Source organism: Neophocaena asiaeorientalis, unplaced genomic scaffold (genome assembly GCF_003031525.2).
Source record: "Neophocaena asiaeorientalis asiaeorientalis breed wild unplaced genomic scaffold, Neophocaena_asiaeorientalis_V1.1 scaffold11, whole genome shotgun sequence".
Classification (NCBI taxonomy): Eukaryota; Metazoa; Chordata; class Mammalia; order Artiodactyla; family Phocoenidae; genus Neophocaena; species Neophocaena asiaeorientalis.
Window position 1 is genome coordinate 964,176 of NW_020173124.1, and position 20,465 is coordinate 984,640.

The 20,465-nt window shown below is 34.8% G+C and overlaps 1 protein-coding gene across 1 annotated transcript in view; it reads right to left on the bottom strand.

The window, feature by feature from the left end:
* The window catches only part of LRP1B (LDL receptor related protein 1B), a 1,787,379-nt gene that overhangs the window by 914,171 nt on the left and 852,743 nt on the right, over positions 1-20,465 (bottom strand). Inside the window, exon 6 of the mRNA XM_024744102.1 lies at positions 5,317-5,574. Coding sequence (XP_024599870.1) covers positions 5,317-5,574 — 258 coding nt within the window. The remainder of the gene's footprint in view (positions 1-5,316; positions 5,575-20,465) is intronic.

Genomic DNA, 20,465 nt, shown 5'->3' on the forward strand with positions numbered 1-20,465 from the left:
TTTTGTTCCTGTGCTAAGAATTAACTGACCTCTATTTTAAGACCTTTGGCTCCACTAATGTTTAATTACAACTGCTTTGGGGGGTGGGGAGACTCAAACAGATCTGGATCAAGTTTTTTCCATTGTCATCGAGGTTAGGTTCCAAAACAAATCTATAGGCAAATTTACTGACCCTGGGGAAGTCAGAGATTGAACCCAAATAAAAGCCAATAGCTGCTGAACAAACCTATATCTCAAGGACACCAAGATTCACATGTGAGGCTATTATCTAGACACAGAAAAGATCTTACTTAGCCATAATGCAGACTGGTTTTCCCCATGTCTCTAGTAGTGATTTGGCATGGTCTCTCCAGAAGTTGGTCTTACCCTTCTCCAGTCTAATTCTCCACCCTCATCCTTTACTTATTACCTATGTTTATTCTAGAACAGACAGGCGTTTGGCTGAAATCTGATTCCAAGATGAATAAAACACACATCCTAAACTTAAAGTAGTTACCCTTTATTTGGTAATCTGACAGGTAAACACACAAATAAAATATAATGCATTTGTACTATGATGTCCCAGGATCACATAGGAAGGGCTGCTAAGCTCAAAAGAAAAACTTTTGGAAAGGATATTATACCTTAAAACATGAGTAAGAGATACTTGATTATAGGAAATGACAACTATGGCCTATGGTGAAGAACCAGCATATACAAACGCACATGGACATGAGAAAACAAAGTGCATTAAAGGAAGTGCTAGTATTTTTTTTTTTAGGTGGAACATGTGATTTGAGTGGGGAGAGGCAAGGTAGAGGCAGAGAAGCCGTAAAATGAAGTTTCATTTTTTCCTTAGATAAATGGGAAGCCCCTGAATATTTTGTATTTTAATTTTAAGCAATGGAGCATTATGATCACTCAAGCAGATGTGTCGAGATTGACGTGAACATATGAGTCCACAATGGAGTGGACAACTTCACTAGTAATCATATAAAGGCAAATTAAAACAATGTGAATGACTTTTCTCCAATCAGATGGAGAAAGATAATTGCAGAGGAAAGGTCATAAAAATACTTTATTTACAAGTCACATGCTTGAATACTGCATGTCAAGTTTCTATGATGATTATACCATTCTGTGATACTGTGTAATCTTAGGATGTTGCTGCAAAGTTCCATGATCATCTTGTAAACTGCAAACTCACTGTGAGCTGACACTATTTGAATCTAGCCTTTCTACTCTTATAAGTTGATTATTTTGTCCCAAGACTATGCCTGCTATGCTTGTATTTACAGTAGGGACACAGCCTGGTCATTGTTGTCCAGTCATAACTTGATGGAGGATGCTTGTGAAGCACTGAAGGCTATGAAATTCCTAGGCTGGGTAGAAGCAAATAGGGAATACTGCACAATTAAGAAAGGCCATTACTCAGTATCTATTGAGATTAAGAGGTCAAGGTTTCCTTTAAATTAAAAAAGTATTACATTTATTTAAGCTCATTGTCTTATCTATAAACTATTTTATACAGTATACCTATATAATTTTTGTGATAGGTATATGTGTATAATTATTAATGCACAAAATAAACATTCAGTAAATGTCATCTATTAATATTATATGATTATTAAAGAATTGCTAACTCAAGAGAAAGAAGTAGGGTTGAGAAAAGACATGGGTAAAGTGAATCCAAAAATTATCCAATCAAGGATCAAGGCAGAGGTTCAAATGGAAAATGAGTTAAGCTGATATCGAAACAGACCAAATAAAAGAAAGATAAAAGCCAGTGAATGGGGATAATTCAGAAGCAAAGTGTATAAAGAATAAGCAATCCTTTATAGTTTTTGGCCTGGCACACTCTGCTAGACTGTAGCTGAGCCCACGAATGGATGAAGACAAGCTGGTTAAGTCTACATTAGAATCCTAATAGTGATACTCAAATTTTGCAGAATACTGAATATACATAAAAACAGAATGAAAGTATCTACTATATACCTGGAAGAGAACAATTGGTCCTGAATCATCTTCCTTAATAAGGGATACACCCAGAAAATAATCTTATCTGTCTCAATCATCCTTGTGCACTTTGTCCTGAGGAAAATAGCTGAGCATCACTACTGTTAGGAATCCCATCACTTTTGCTGATTTTAGGTATCTGTGCTCCTACCACAGTATTCCCTAAGAAAAACTTGGGAGAAATAATTAGTTGTCGTAAATGTACTTTACGTGAATCCCTGGAGAATAAATTTTGCTCACAAAACACTTAATTCCAAAATTTTCTTCAAAATCTAGTATTTTGTAACTTTCAGGCAAAAATACTAGCTAATAAATATCAAGTAGCTTTATAAAGAAGAATGAATTCAATTCAAAATATAATCTCTAGCATTTTCCCCAGTGTTCCTTTTGTCAATATAGTTTACTGAGCACATTATTATCAGTCTTCCTCATTCTCTCACAATATTGCTTAGACATGATTCTCAGTATTAAAGGTAGGCCTCCCTAGGTGGCCATATCAGAATCATGTGTTGGGCCTTTTCAAATGACATGGTCTTGGTACAACTCATCTTGTCCACCCCCTTCCAAGATTCTTATACCTCTCTCCCATGTAGACACTGTCTTTGTGAGCCACTGTTACTAATGTTAGTGTACCTGATTGTTTTGGCTGTCTGAAATGAAAAACAAAAGTTGAGACCCCTGGGGCAGTGCGGTGTAGCAAAGGCTAGGAAGTCTGGCCCAAATTCAGAGTCTCGATTTTTCCCTTCAGAATAAGGGGACTAATAATGCCTCTCTATTGCATGTAGTCTTTTAGCACATTTAATAAGTTGTAGATATGATTATTTGTGCTAGACTTGGGAAATTCTTTGAAGGGACCTGTATTTGCCTTTGTTAATGTAGAAGAAAGAACATAGGATTTAGATGTCCTATCTCTGCCTTCTTTTTAGCCATTCAGTATTGCCTAACACATCTTAGTTCTGTAGTTAAAATTGTGTCTATTATAAAATGGGAAGAGTATCTCTCCTGCATACTCCACAGAGATGTGGTGGGTATCCAGTGAGATGAGATATGCCATAAAAATTTTAATATTGCAATAAGATGTTTACTAAAATATTATGTAAAATTTAAATTTAAAGTCGGTTTGACCTGTAATGATTCTCCTCATAGTAATACCTTGAAAAATAAAAGTTTTATTTTTTTCCAAAAAAGAATGTTTTCTTCAGGTAAATTCAGAGAAAAGTATCTAAAGATAACGAGGGAGGAAAACCTAAAGAGATAATCTCTGGAATAGTGGCTAGTGACAGGTATTCAGGCATACTCCCATCAGTTCATTATTTTTGCTTATATGGTACAACAGAGATTTTAAGTAATTACATATGCAAAGAATATTCAAAATTCATTATCAACTCACAAATTGTCATGGTGAATGCAGAGCCCATTGGAAGCTGTCCTGTGACATGTTGATAAAATACATGGCTTACAAGCAATGATAGAGGAGCCCAGCCCGGCTCACACCTCTGTCCCACTCCCATCACTGTATTACTTCCACACATTTAATCACTTCTTTCTAAAGTGACTGGAATTGCATGGCTTAAATCCGACTTCATTAACAACTATTTATTCTAATTAAGATGTTTCCATTGCATTAATTTTGTATAGTTCAAAATGAATGTCTGTTCATCATTTTAGTGAACTACCTAACAAAATCAATCTCTATTTTTCTAGATTTGCCAAGAATTGTTTATAAATCACATGAAATCTAAGTTCTGAATTATTTTCTACAAATATTCTAATGTAGAGTTGCTTAACCAATCTGAGATGTACTATTAAAGTTGTTTAAAAATACATATTAAAGAAAGGATTACTACTATTATTAGGGCATATTAAATGTATAAAAAAAGTTGCTTAAGTAAACTTGGAAAATAATTTTACCTGATGACCTAGTGAATATTCTAGCAATCTGACTGCCAGTATTCCATTTGCTAGGGAGAAATACATTTGGATTAGTTAAGGTAATCACTAACATGGCAGAAACCAGAGTCTTTTTGTTCAAATGATTTTCAACTGCTGGCTGAGCCAATGTCTGAAATACTCAAATCACACAGAAACATTCCTTGTGCTACTACCAATAGTTATTTAGTGTTTATTATGAATTATCATTTCTCCATGGAATCCTTGAAACAGACAGTGTCGACTGTTTTCACTAGGCATTTTTGGTCCACTGTCACAATAAATGAGCTTATCAATTATTTTAATTATGTTAAGAAAATCTTCAAAATGTTGGATTCTATTTGTTAAACATTTACTTCTGTTCACTTCATATTCCATTTTTCTTACAATCTTTGCCACTGTTTTTATTCAATCTAATCATAATTTTCAAACATTACATAGTACTATTTTCTTACATTTAATAAGGATCAATAACCAGTCCCTGAAACTGTACATCACAAACATCAATAAAATATGATTACTGAATTCAAATCACCAAACATTCAACATCTGAAAACTAAATTTATTCTATCACAGCACTCTTTTTTTTTCTTCTTAACTTGATTGTACATTTCCTTCATTTCTCTACCAAGTTTTATATTGGTAGCATTTGTAAGAATAAGTTTTTTCTGTAAATCATAAAATAAATGAATACATCTTGAAATTCTCATGCATACTGTTTCCCCAGGCAAGCACAAATAAATTTTTATACTCTCATGTGGGAGGGGTAGAGAGCAGAACAGTGAGGGGGGTAATGTATGTGTGTGTGACAATGTGATATACAGAAAGAGAAAGACAGTTAATAGTTTGTGAATTTCCGACATGAGAAATCAAGTGAATCACAAATTACAAATTACTCTTTAGGAAGAAGATATACAAAAACTCTGATTTACTAGGAAAAAAGTCAACAAACACAGGTACTTGTTACCAATTAGCATAAAACTAATAGTTTTCAAGGTATTTTAACAAACACTACAGTTGAAGAGCTTATAATTATCAAATCTGTTTCTTGTTTTTGGTTGTGGTTGTTGTTTTTTAATCCTACCTTCACTATCACATTGTGAACTATCATTCAGTGAAAAATCACAGTTCTCATCTAGGTGATACTGCAATAAGCATTAAATAAAGAATTAAAATTAACCCTTCAATGTACTGCTTACATAAACAGTGCAATTCTTGTGTATATGTGTGTATATGCAAAACACGTAGGGAATATACTTATTTAAGTGCATTCATACTTGCATATATAGCTTTCCAAAAGCCATTAGCTATGCTAGAAAATCTAAGAATCCTGTCTACTGGTCTGCAAATGAAATCCTTAACGGGTGGCATATAATATAAATCGAAACTCACTGTGAAAGGATTGAAGAATACTGATTGTCCATTCATCTGTTAATCTTCCTGTTTTTGTTATCTGGATACATTTGAGCTGATTTGAAGATTCTCTCGATTCAATCCAACAAATCATATCTTCATTGTAAATAAAATCCAGAGTATGAATTTCGTTTCCACTGACTGAGCTCAGGGTTGCCATTTTACTTCCATTAAGATAGAAAACCTCAATTGTTTCAGAATTTGCAATTAACAGCAAAGGAGGCCTATCTGTAGGTTCTGGAATAAAACAGAAAGAGGAAAGTGAGTTCAGTAAATGAGTCACTTTTAAAAACATAATTTGGCATTACTTATTAAAAGTTATTCCTATATTTTTAACGCATCTTTACAATTTTAAAAATTCCTTGCCAAAAGTATTTTTTAGTAACCTGTATATGCTTCAGTAACTATATCACTTCCTTTTTTTAAGGACAACATAGTCCACTGAGCATTTCTATTCTTGATTTCCTTAGTCATAATGTGTTGTCTAAATATGAGGACAATGCTATTTGCTTTCACTGTTGGTAAATAAAAGACATGCTGTGAGTTGTTTTTCTAGCAATGATGATGGATCTGGATTGACCTCTCCATACAGTGTTATAGACTTCCCTTGTGAGCAAGGGCACACTTCTTTGAAGTGGATGTGTGAGGTCAGAAATAGATTCTCTGGAGTGGAACATGCAAAGCTCACAGCCTCATACAAAGAGCACCTGTGACCTCAGGCTCATTGGCTCCCTGACTGACCCCTGGAGCCAAACAATCACACATTTCCTTAGTGACTAGATCCTGGTCACTGAACCAGTTCCTTTCACATTTCTTCTCTACAGTCAGGAAAATAAGATTCTCGAGGTAAAAAACTTGTTTACTACCACTTGTTGGAACAATGCATCTTTGCTTGTGCTAGGATTGGTGAATTTTTGGTAAATACATACTAATTGACCGGAATCACAACACCTTTAACATATAAAGTTAACAGTAAAAGCCCATGTAAAATTAGTGTTGAAAGAGTTTAGCTCTATAATCATATTCAGAGTAGCTTTCGTGCTAATTAGGGAATAAGGAAAATTTGGAAACCTCCAACTTCTCCTTTTTGCTGCCTTACATCCATCGTGTCAACAAATCTCTTTGACTCTGATGTCAAACACATCAGTGACTCCTACTACCATCCTGCCCCAAGCTGCCATCACATCTCAACCAGATCATTACAACTGCCTTCCAACTGGTTTCTCTGTCTCCATCTATGCCCTCCTCTTCCTGAGCCTATGGCAACACAATAGCAAGTCATATCCTTAAAATGTTAAGGTAGATCAAGCAAGTCTTCTGCCTAGTTCCTCAAAGGGTTCCCATTTCAATCAGAGGGAATTCAAAGCCTTTAAAATGGTTTATAAAGCCCTACCTGATGTGTATTCTCATTACTCTTTGACCTCGCTTCCTTCATCTCCTTACTACTCTCACCCTTGTTTATCTTGCTGCACACATACTGGTCTTCTTATTGTTCTGTGAACAAGCCAAGTAAGCTGCCATCTCAGAGTCTCTTCCTTCTTCCTAGAATAATCATCATATTTCAGAATGGCCGACTTGACATGCTGACCTCCTTTTGGGTGTTATTTGGATGTCACCGTTCTGGTGAGGACTTCTCTTACCACTTTATCTTGTAAAAAAACTACAAGCCCCTACACTCTTGGTACACCTTCCCGAGTTTATTTTTCACTTATCACTACCATACATTGTATATATCTTATTTATTTCTCTGGTATATTTTTCTACTTCTGCTGATGTTGTCTCTAGCATTTATAAAAAGTCTGGAACCTATTGGTCATTCACTACAAATTTTCTGAATAAGACCAAAGGACACATGGAACCCTTATACAGTAGAGTTTGTTAGAAACATTCTGTGAAACGTTACAAAGTAATTTGGATTTCTTAACCTATGGATGGAATCCAGAGAAATACTGTCTCTTCAGAAGATTTCATAAACATTAGTAGATCATTCAAGACACTGATACTGAACACTGTAATGGTAGGAGAAAAGCAAAGGTACATACTATGGCTAATATAATTAAACGTCTAACATTTTGAACACATTATTTAAGGGTCTTCATCATTTCTTGGGGAAGTAGGAATATCAGGCTCCTTGTGTATCTTTCAGATAGAAGAGCTGTCCAACGAAGATGATTTTGGGTCTTCCCTCACAGGCCTAAAATGTCAACTCTGAAACACATCCTAAGGCCTTCCGTGAGTATTTGAATTTTTACTCCTAAGAAATTACTTCAATCAAGCCATAGGATTCTTCTCTGCCTTCAGAAAGGCATTAAATGTTTTTTTTATCTTAAAACAACAAAACAAACAAAAGTAAACAACAGTACAACCTCAGTGAGATTATAAACTAAATAGCCCAACAGTTTCTTCCCAGTGGAGAAGTGAACTTGTCCCTGGACTGCTTGGTATAAACCAACAAAAATAAGTCTCAAAAATACTAATATTATTTCCATAATAAAGAGTTCTCTTAGAAGAATCAGTAAAATTGTGGTCTCTGCTTATGTAACCTTGTCAAGTGACTACATCTGAGCTTGGTTAGCCAGCTGGCTCCTCTCTCAATCTCTTAAAGCCATCTTGAATCATGTAATACTTGCCCTTGCCATTCCTTAATTTGGAAGTCTAAACTTGGTCTCTTTTCAACAGTACCAGCTCTGTTTGTTTTCCAGTTGACCTTGGCACTCCTGAAGCCTGTTGGATCATGGATGGATTTCTCAGGTTAGGAAGGAGTCTTAGACAGCTGTGTTATCAGGTTAACAAAGATATACTGACACTAATGTCAGTGCTTATGGTCTTCATTTGACAGCCAAAATGACCTTTAGTGAAATCACCTCTCATTCAAAAATGAACCACTACTCCCAAGCTTATAAGAAGTCCAGATGTAGACAACAATTTCTAAACTGCCTACCAGTCAGTAAATTTAAGTATATCATAAACATTCTTTGAAGAGAGGCTGGAATATGAAGGAACATTTTGTTTCTCTTGAGAAACTGAGATAACAATAAATTAATGGTCAACACAGGCAATGCTTACTGGACACAACTAATCAATCTATTTGATTTTTGTAGCTGCTTTTTGAGTGAGTCAGTTGCTTATCTTAATGCAAAACATATCAACCACTGATTTTAAAGCTTCAGATAAACAGAAAGCCAATAGAGAGAAAGTCAGGTGCTTCATAAATTGACATGGTGTGATATAATAATGGTGACTTTTAAAATTCAAATGACATACTGGAGGAAGGATACTTCTAGTGTTAGTTGTGATGTACTTTACTGAAGTAATACTCATGTGTCTCTGCTAATTATTATCTATGGTTTCCCACGTAAGACAAATAAAACATAAGGCCTGATATGGGAGTGGGAGAAGCTACTGAAACACAAGGACCCACAAAAATCATCAGGGGCTAGGGATATAAATCTTTTTTTTTCCTACTTCATTATGAAAGGGGGCATAGGCCTGACAAAGGTTATCCATCTCTACCCGCACTACACTGCTCTCTAGTGGGCATTATTACCACATGCTTCCACATGCCAAGTGAAAATCATCATTAGCTTTGGCAATGCTGATAAAAGACTGATAAGAATAAATGTGATGCTCATATCAGATGCCACACTTAGAGTCAATGAACAGTTTCCTTGAAGGAACAGTTAGAAAACACATCAGATGACTTCAGGCAAAGGGTTTTCTACATTAACACTTAATGAGAAGTAATAAATATTAACCTTCCACATAGAAGAGATTGGAACACAAGAAAGCACTCAGTCAATACTCTGGCGTAGAGAATCAAGACTTAAGTTGAATAAACCTCTACGACAGGCTGTCAACTGATTCATGTTGGAGGAGGAAAACCGTCCTCATCCTCTTCACCCATATTATCAACAGCATAAAAAAGAGTATTTTCTCTCCCAAACAGTTATAGAGATTTGTATAATCAGAACGTGATTTTTTTCCTATCATGTTATATTAATCAGTGTCATAATTTTTAAAACTGATTAGAAAACTGAGAATTAAAAAGAGAAGCTTGGAAATAAGAAATATCTCATTTGACTAGATTCATAAAAATATCTCTTTAAATTCCAAGTGACTATAACCATATCCTTGCACACATATCCTTCTCCTCTCATAGTCAATATACTAAAAATGTTTTTATATACTTATATTAATATGATTTTGACATATAGTTGATGTTAAATAAATGTTTTCAGAGTGAATAAAACCAATTTTTACAGCTTCATTTAAACTCCCTATTCTTCCATTCAATTCTAAGAATATTAATTCAGCTAGTTTCATTTTAAGTAATTGGAATTGTGGATTCAGATAATTAAAAATAAATATAAGCGTAATAAATATTTATGTACATAATAAATGTATCTATATCACATATACACATAGAAAAATATGTATTATCTAGTTACACTGTGTTCTGATTTCCCCTAATTAATCCTGTAATTGTGAGCAATTATCTCCAGTGAATGAAGTTAGGTAGGTGCACCTCAATAGCTGTTATTTCAAAGATGAGAAAAAAAAAAAAGAATGAGCTTCAACTGTTTAAAAGTTTAAATGATAACTTCCATGTAAAGTATATAAAATGAAGAGCCAGACTAAAGCATGGGAAAAGGGAAAATTGTTATCTGTACAGCCCAAGGAATTGGTTTTCAACCAATGCAAACTTAAAATAACGTAAAGAAGAATTTAAACAATTTTATTTTTAGTTTATCATACACAAATGTATAAAGTCTTTAATAATTAGGAAAATATGATGAAGTTAGAAATGAGAAGAATGATAACAACTTGTAGCAAAAAATTATGCAAACCCTCATAGGAAGTGAAATGTAACTACATGCAACAAAAGTGAAGAGCAATCTGTGACTAAATTTCAAAAAAAGAAAACTTCTAAAAGTATGCAATGAACAAAAAAAGTTGAATATGAAATACTAGGAGGAAATTATCTAGTTTAAAAAAGAGAAAAAAAGCATTATTCAAATAATATAATAAATTATAGACCAAAGTCAACTAAACCAAACTGAAAATGTGGATAAAGTTAACCATGTAAGTGAAAAAAAGATACAGGGCTGGAATAGTTTCATTTCCAAAACATATATGGCCAAATTTGTTTCTCCATTTTCCTCAACTATTTTGTCAATGGAAAAATCTCTTTACTGAACTGAATGATATTTAGAATAAGTACATGCTGTGCCACATGTCAGAGGAAACTATTTTATCAGATTTTACAAAAGAAAAAGTAAAATATGAATCAAATGTGGAAACATTAAAATGCATTAAACAGTTTTCACCTAATCAAGAAAATGTAATTACTACAACTATACTGTAATTTATCTTAGCACTACCTTTTACTGTCACAATGCATTTATACTAAACTCAATCGACTGGATGAAAATGCTTTATTGTATTTTTTATTTTATTTTTAGAACTTATAGCTCTAAGGTACTCAACTAGTATCTGAAGGGGATCAGCAGGACAGTCTGTCTTCAAGAAAGATATACCTAACAGAAAAATTGATATACATATATATACATCTCTAAATATATATAAAAGTCTATATTTTTTAAGTCAGGTTTGGTACATTTAATAAAACATGTATAGTAACATTGAGTTCCAAAGAATGTTTAGATATATCTTGCTATGATTGAATGTTTGAGTCCCCTAAATTCCTATGTTGAAATCCTAACCCCCAAAGATGACGGTATTGGGAGGTGACAGTTGGGATGTACTTGGGTCCCAAAGCTGGAACGCTTATGAATAAGTCCCTTATAAAAGAGGCTCTAGAGAGACCCCTAGCACCTTCTGCCATGTGAAAATACAATATGTCTGCATCCCAGAAGACAGCCCGCAGTAGACCATGCTGGCACTCTGATCTCAGACTTCCAGCCTCTAGAGAAATAAACTTCTGTTATCTATAAGTTACCCAGTCTGTAGTATTGTTACAGCAGCACAAATGTACAAAAACATATCTGTTTAATAGAGTTAAAAGTTCCTTAATGATGATGACATTTGACTTCAGGTTTGCCTTGATGGAAGAACAGGAATTGGACATGCAGAGATTTAAAAAAAAAAGTTGAAGAAGAAGAAGAAAAAAAGGAAGTCAGGTGAAACAAACAGCATTGACAAAAGCACATATGTGGGAAAGACTCTAAGATGTGTTGGGAAGATACTAACCTCAGTTTCTGAGGGTACAGTATGCATTAGTGGTGAAAGTACTTCATCATGATAATGACAATAGCAAACTTTTTGAGCATATTTTAGGAGCTAGCTTCATCTTTATCAGTTTATTTTATACTCACAACATCTCTAGGAATCAGGTGCTAATATTATCCACATTTTATAGGTAAGAAAACTAAATTATTTAGAGTTTAAGTAACCTGCTTAAGATCACAAAGCTACTAAGTAAAAAGAACTAGATTCAAACTCACATAGAGCTTGCAGTAGCTGAGAAAGTAGGTTGAGAAAACATTGCACAGGTCATTTAACGTCAAGATGATAAACTTATTTTTAATTTGGGGTGCAATGGAAAGTCAATATAAATTTTAGAAAGAGTATAACGAGCAAAAATATCTTCAAGATCAACTGGGAAATGATACATAGAATAGGATATGCGTGAGTAGAATATAGTAGGATAGGTATATTTCCCATTTAATTTCTAAAATTGTTTTTGCTTTTACTTTTAAAGTGGTGTAATATAATTCAAATCAGATGGGAAGGTAGTATGTAAAAATCTTGTTTATACACTGCCTTGGTGGTAGTATTCTGGAGTGAGTTTGGAAAGGAGTTAGGTAAAAAGGAAAAGGTATTTCTGTTCTCCTTTAGATTGATGCGATACAGAAGGAAAGAATGACCATGTGTGCCGACATTTCTATTGGAAGCAGGGGCCAGTGGAGAAATGTAAGCCCCAGAGAATCCACAGAGGTTCAGGAACACATTAAATTTCACACATATAAATCAAGAAAGGTATTTATCTTTTTAATTATAAAGAAGGTAACCCAAGGTTATTAGTAAAAAAACAAACCTTATATAGACACAGGTTTTGAATATCTGGATTACTGAACAGGGAAATGCTATTTTAATTTCTCAGAAAATAGGTAGAAGAACCTAAAATGGGTGGTGTTGTGTTCCTACATAGAGATGGGGTGATGTAATAAAGTCAAAGTTTTAAACTGTAGTGACTGTTTTATGTAGAGAATAAGGGGCATAGAGATGGGGTGATGTAATAAAGTCGAAGTTTTAAACTGTAGTGACTGTTTTATGTAGATAATAAGGAGCGTGGGGTCAAAGATTCTGTGGAAATTTGAGATTTGGGTGATAGGGAGGAACAGGAAAAAAAGCAGAGTCGGTTTTATGAGAAGATGATGGGTTTAGTGCTGGCATATTAGGTCAGTGTTGCCTTTTGTAATCTTGTCTTGGGCATTGTGAAAACTCACTCAGGTAAACTACTGATCAACCTGAATTACAGACTTTAAAACAATGTAACCTTTTTGTTATTTGGATGTTAATAGTGAAATACCGCTACATTCATTTAGAGGATATTTCAATGTGAAATGTGATGATTGAGAAGCAATGAAATATGTTGTTTCGCAGGAATAAGGAACATTTTCTGAACAACAATTAAAGCCAATAACATCGTGCCATACACACACACACACACACACACACACACACACACACACACACAGACACACACACTAAAAGAGGTTCTCATTTTGCAAATCAGCAGCTCTCACAATTTTCCTGTTTCTTAAAGAGTCGATCCACTATATCAAGGAAGTATTACATTTCCCCTACTAACTAGAAGGTCTTACTTGGCACATGGTAAGTGGTCAATAAATGAATGACACATGAAGGGCTGTTTGAATATGGATTTGCCAATGTTTTTAAAGATATTTTACTGATTTTTTAAATTTAAGAATGATAGTGTATTTCAAAAAAATAAAGAATGATAGTGTATTTCAATAAGTAAAATGACAAAAATAATGCATTGTGATTTTTAATCAGGAAAATGAAATAAATTTAATTATACTGAATTTAATTAAGTATAAATTTAATTAAATTGAAGGGTTATTTTGGTAAATCTCAGAGTATGATTCATTCAAATTTTAGGTTACTGAATTAATATTAAAATTAGCAGATAGTCCAGGGATGGGCAATTCGCATTAGTTACTGAGAGGTGGGCTATGGCTACTTTTGAATCTCCTAATCACCTTTCTCATTGTGGCAAACAGCAAATTCTTTAGCTATAGAAGCACATTTTTCCCAATTCAGACATGTCCCTTTAATTTATAAATTGGTAATGATTGAATTTAATAAGTAATAGATATTGGCTCATTTAAAAGTTGCTTTACACTTATACTAGGTACCTAGAATAGTCAAATTCACAGAGTCAGAAAGTATACCGGTAGATGCCACAGGCTGGGGGGTGCAGGGGTGTGGAGGGGGAATGAGGAGTTAGTGCTTAATGGGGACAGAGTTTCAGTTTAGAAAGGTGAAAAATTGGGGGGATGGATGATGGTGAGAGTTGCACAACAATGTGAATGTACTTAGTGCCACGGAACTGTACAGTTAAATATGGTTAAAATACTCTGTTTTATATTATGTGACTTTTACCACAATAAAAAACATTTAAAAAATTGCTTTAAAAATATTTCCAGTTTGAAAGCATGGGTCCTTTAAAAAGCCACTTTTGTCTCCTAAAAAGAAAATACTGTCTCAGTGTTTGCATATTTATTTATACATTTAACAAAGATTTATTGAGCGTGACTAGCTTCCGCCACGCATTCATCTAGATGCTAGAGATACAGCAGTGAATGAAACTAATAAAATTTTTTGTTTTTATAGAGCTTACATTTTAGTGGAGGAAAAAGTCAATAAGCAGGTAAACCAATACTATTTAATATTTTTTTGGCAGTGTTAAATTCTATGAAGAAAGGTAAAGCTTTGGTAGGAATGTGGATGCAGGCTGTTCTTTAGAGAAAGTAGTACAATTCAGAACATATTTAAAAGTTTGATACAAAGGGTTTGAGAGAAAGAATGGAGTCAGGGGAGACTCCAGTATTTTGGCTTGGACAATTGGGTGAATGGGGTCACATTAACCAAGATGGCCATCACTGGAGAAAACATTATTAGGGGAGAGAATCAAGAGCTTGGGACACATAGAGTGATATTTCCATTAAATTTCCAAATGGAGATGGTAAGTTGGATCTCAATATTCAAGTGAATCTGGTGTTCAACAAAGCGCTCAGGGCTGGTGGTAAAAACTGGCAAGTCTCAGTCTCTAGATGTTTAATAAAACCATGGAAGAGGATGTGTTTTTAAAGTCATGATACAGGATGAGAGCACTTAGGAAATCAATAAAAGAAGAGAAGATGTCCAAAGGACTGAACACTGAGTCATGCTGAAAATACTGACAAAATGAGGATTAATAATAAATAATAAATAATAATAATAAATTGAGGGGAAAAAAATGCCCAGTAAGGTAAGAGGAGAACTCCAAGAATACACTCTTTAACAGGGAAAGTATTCAAGGAGACAAGATCAGTTGTGCGCTAAGGACTGATAATTGAGTAATTAAGCAACTAGAGGTCACTGGTAACCTCGACAACAGAGGTTTAAGTAAGTGATAAGAAGGTAAGACCCACTGAAGGAGGAAGAGAAAAATAGAGAAAGAGACAACACACTGAGTTTTTCTATAACGGGGGAAAAAAAATGGAGTGGTAGCTGGAGAGAAATACAGTTTTAAAGGAGGTTGTTTTGCAGCCTCTTTACTACATCCTTGTATACTGATGGAAATGATCCAGGAGAAAAGAATATCTTGATGATTCAAGGAATAAAGAAGACAATTGTCTGAGTCTAACTCTTGTACAGGTGAGAGAAGGTGATACTGATGCACAGAGGCTGGGATTGGCCTTAGATAGGATCAAAGTCAGTTTGTTCTTCAATTCCAATAAGAGAAGGATGAAGTGATTAGCTCTAGATTCAAATAGATTGGTAGATGTAGTTCAGGATGAAAAAGTTCTCTTTTGACGGCTTCTGTTTTCTCAGGGGAATATGAAACAAGACCATCATCTTAGAATAAGGAGGAAGGAGGCAGACATCTGAAAATTCATTATCTAGAGGTGGAAAAGGGAAAGGTCATTTAATCTATTTCACTGTTTTCTGACAGGGCTGCCAACAGATGTAAATAGATAACCTATATTTAAGATCACAATCTTCTACTTTGCTATTAAAAAAAGACTAGTTCTAAATACTCAATGGTGATTATATACCAAACTTTTAGCTACTTTACTAGATATATATCCCTTGTAATTTGATGGTATGTTCTAAACCTCTAAAGTCTGTTAAGATATAATTCATCTAATAACTTGGCAAGTATTATTTTTCATGGAAAGCAAAGATGGAGGCTGTGTGAGGCCTAGTGCGAAGAAGAAATGCTCACACACATTTAAAAATGCATTCAATACAATGGATTTTTTCTTCTCAGGACTAAAATGACGTTAAGCAGCTTGACTAGGGAGAATATGCAGAATATTTATCATCAAAGTCAAGGGCAAATATGAACTCTGGGGGAAGAGTGCTCAAGAGACATTCTCTAACTGCTGTTATTACATTGTCGACTGCAACTGATACAGGGGATGCCTTGAAAACTCTCTGAAAAACAAATTTCCCTTATTAGAAAAAAAAAATTTTTTTTTCTGTCAGGTTTTAAGCTTAGGTTTTCTGAGGATTTCAATAGCACTATACTTACACTTTTCTCAAACAAAACAATAGAAAAATTATACATCCATGCGTAATCTTAAACCATTTGTAATTTCTATGAATTTAAATGTGCCTCATTTCTTTTTGTTTTTCATTATATTTGTCCAATTTTAAGACAAAGAAAGGAAGTTAACTGTAGAACATGACATGATCTATTACATATTTTATATGGAGGATTTAAATATTAGTTCAATCAATAGCTATTCTATAAAAAAATACAATGATAGAAATTTGTACTTATATATTGTGTCATTTGTGAAAACAAAGTTTACTGATTGTCAAATCTAGAGCCCATAAATGTCACCATGTAATTCTTAATATCCAAATAAAGACATCTGCAGCTAGATTGCAGCTAAGATGTTAAGTGGTAAAGAAAATGGAAGACATGCATTTTTTCTGTGTCTAATATTTTTTTAGACTATGGGTAAATCAAAGGTGTCATGACACATAAAACACATGACAGGTAGGACTGTTATCAATCTTGCAAATTTGTTGCTGGAAAAAAGATTTAAGATATCAAGAAAGGTGTTAGACTGTGAAACTGATGTCCTCCAGGAAACAAAAAATCAAAAACTTAAAAAATTTTTAAACCCAGCAAAAACAGACATAGAATATTCATGAGGAGTTTTATACCTCAATACTGGCAAACTCATTAACAGTTGTGTGGTTAGAAAAAAAAGTGTGATGCTTAATTTGGGTAATGGAAATTCCATTAGAAATCCTTGCCCTGTCCTGTCATGGAATGTGAATTCCAACTGAGCAAAGGGCCAGAGAAGATATAGGGTAGGAGTACTCTAAAAAATAGAAAAATACTTTCAATGGCCAGGCCACGTTATCAAAGGGAGTTGTGAAGCTCTAGTATTTGTACAGAACAGAGGCTTAGGATATACTGCCTGATTGCAGGTGGTGTCGCTTATTCTCCAGCTATATTTGCACAGCAAACACGCACGCGGACTGCATGTCTGTCTGAGGAGGGACTGGTTGAGGGAGCACATTTATGGAGATTATGCAGAGCTCCCCAGCCAATTTTGATGCCTCTACTACAGCAAAGGCAGCTTGAACCCTAAATAACATGATGAAACTGGCAAAAACAAAACAAACAAAAAAACCCCAAAAAACAACCATTACCCTTCGAATCTCTTGCAGCCTTTTGACTTTCCTTTTTTTGATCCTCAATATCCCAATACCCTTATTCTGCTTCCTGAATGTTTAGGAAATTGCTCGCAGCATCCAACAAGCATTTACCCAGCACATACTCTGTTCCAGGCACTGAGCTACTTCTCTGTCACTTACCACTTACCATAGTGTACATCATTTCCTCCAGGCATATGTGACTGAGTAAAAAATGACAAATCTGGATTTCTATTCTGGTGCTGGTCTACTAGGCTTGCTCCTAGCTCAGAGCTTCTCATACACCATCATATCATCAAGTGTCATTCACAGTTATGCCTCAATGAAATGACAAACTGTGCAGGAACTAGACCTTTGGACTATCTAAAAAGAGTAAAAACTCTAAATAGTGAATCTTCACGTTGTCAAGACATGATCACATATCATTCTGTGGGAAGCCATTCTTAGCCAGATGGTAGACTGAAACAGATCTGATCCATAGTTTCTTAAGTTATCAACGTCACTAAGACTTAATATGTTACTCTTCCTACGAACACTTAAATTTTAACATGGAGTGTTTCTTTTAAAAAGAAAAACAAGGCAATTATACTTTAATAACTGAATTCCAAGCATCACAAGTGGCTAATTAGTATGATACTCTGAGCAGGGGCTCTTCCCTTTTTTTTTTTTTTAATTCCCAGGCTTGTCCCTTTTTATACAAGTACCAGTCTATTCTATTCTCCCTATGAGCAGAGCCAGCCTTGACAGAAAACCATGGATGATTCCTCCAACCTTCCAAAAGGACATTTTAAACTATTTATTAGTAGATGATAATAGAGATTAGAAGTAGGAGCCATAGGAAGTTATATTTTGTTTTATTTCTCTATCTTTCTCTTTTTCTTTCTTTCCTTCCTTCTTTCTTTAAATTGCAGCAAAGAAAGTATTATGAAAACACTCTCTAACACTGTTTGGAGGTGTGCTTCTATGGATTACACAGGGATTATAATTTGTATTTCTTACAGCTAAGAGTTCCATCACCTAAAAAGTCTCCCCTTACCCTCGCCCAAATCAGTGAACAGCAAAGCATAAGCTGTAATAGAATCTCAAAGTTATTTAATGGACTCTCTTCTCTCATTACTCTGGTTGCTCTGCGGCAAAAAGGTGTACTCTCTCTCATATGGTACCATTTAATGTGGTGACTCAACAATGATGAGCATAGAATTATTTAGTGCTCTTTATTTTGCTACTACTTTGATGAAATCAATAGAGGCTTATAGGTTCCATAGAACTGAATGCTGGGGTAAATGCCTGCCTTAAGCAAGTGGTTAGGACACTGAAAAGTATAGTCCAAGGAGCCTGAATTTATCAGTTCATTCAAAATTGCCAACAGTTCATAAATTAAACACCCTTAGCTATTATTTTTACTCTCACAGGTTCTGCATGAGCCCACTGTCAATCCTGGGTGCTCACATTTAACACATACTTCTATAACAAAATCAGTCTAAATCAGTTAAAAGAAAGTAAGCTAAATTAAAAAACAAAAAAAAAAACCTTTTCATTTTCAGATTTGATGTCATTATTAGAACTCTAATTTTGAAAAATGTAAAAATATACAGGATGCTTTACTGGATACCTATAGATGCTTGACAGTTACTTTAAAACATCTTTTTTCAAATGACAAGTCCTAACATTTAATTGAAAAATGACTAGTTTTTAACGTGTGTCCCATTCCAAAGTTATGAACAATCCATCATGACATTCACATTCTAGCATGCTTCCTACTACCCAGTAATACCAAGTATGAATGAAGTTATTATTTTTTTTTACATATACTGAGAGTTCTGTAGATTTTCTTCCATTTGGAAATCACCTATTTTGATGTCACACGGATAGGACTAGATTACCTTTGAAATTTTCCCAACTTTGAAACACTTGATTCTATATTTCAGTAGTCAGGGGAAAATCTTACTCAGTGTAGAAAAGAATTTGTCTGTACTACATGAATTATCAAGAACGAAAAGGCCTCCTGCCTAACATTAATCTCTTCTCCCAACTGCCACAGGGCCTAAAATCCCCTCCCCCTACTAGAGGTATTTCTTAAAGGTACTCTTAGGGCTTATAAATTTTACTTGGATTTGGTCATTATACTACAAAAGAAGACTAATCAATTAACTTAAATTCATTTTCCTATTTACTATCAATTGTCACATTGAAAATAAGATCCCACAGGCAAGCTTTGGGGTGACTAGTTGGGGAGCAACTATGATATTATTATTTTTTGTGGTACGCAGGCCTCTCACTGCTGTGGCCTCTCCCATTGCGGAGCACAGCCTCCGGACGCGCAGGCTCAGCGGCCATGGCTCACGGGCCCAGCCGCACTGCGGCATGTGGGATCTTCCCGGACCGGGGCACGAACCCGCGTCCCCTGCATCGGCAGGTGGACTCTCAACCACTGCGCCACCAGGGAAGCCCCATGATATTATTTTGTGCTGAACTAGTTCATCACCTTAGAAGCAGCTTCCCAACCAACTGACTCTGCCACCCTCTGCCTTCACATAAAAGGCCACCTTTCCTAGGAACTTTTATTTCCCCATCTATTATCTAGTAAGGTCTTTGTAGAACTTTCCCCTTGTGTGCAGTTCTAGCTGTCCACTGTATCCTCTGGGTCTGATATATTTATGTTGCATTTTCTGTCTAAAGTCTAGGGATCTTTTACAAACATCTACTGTTTGGGGTCAGCCCATTCTAACCTTTCCCTAATTTCACACAATCCCAGCTTCTGGAATCCCTTGAACTCTGGCTTTACTTGGAGGGAAAGTCAGGTTCCAGAATCCAGTAGGGTAAAATTTTAAAGGAAGAAAAAAAGAGGTGCTAATCTAAGCAGCAGGTAATGGAAAAGAGGAAAGTCAAAGCCTGAAGACAAATGGGGTTTACTTTATAACTTTTTTCTAGCACCCTTCAGTCACAGCAATACCACAGTAAATAAAATTGCCACAGAAAAATTTAAAGCTAATGTATTAAATGGAATTTTAATACATTTAATCCAATGGAAGCAAAAAATCCTCCTGTACATTTCTTACAAACATGAGAAAACTAAAGCAAAACTGATCGGTTTTTTTTGAATTATACAAATGCATTGTTCAAATATCCATGTGACCTTTAGAACTAGTCAGTATATGTTACAGACTTGTACTCATTTACTATATTACTGATTTTCCTAA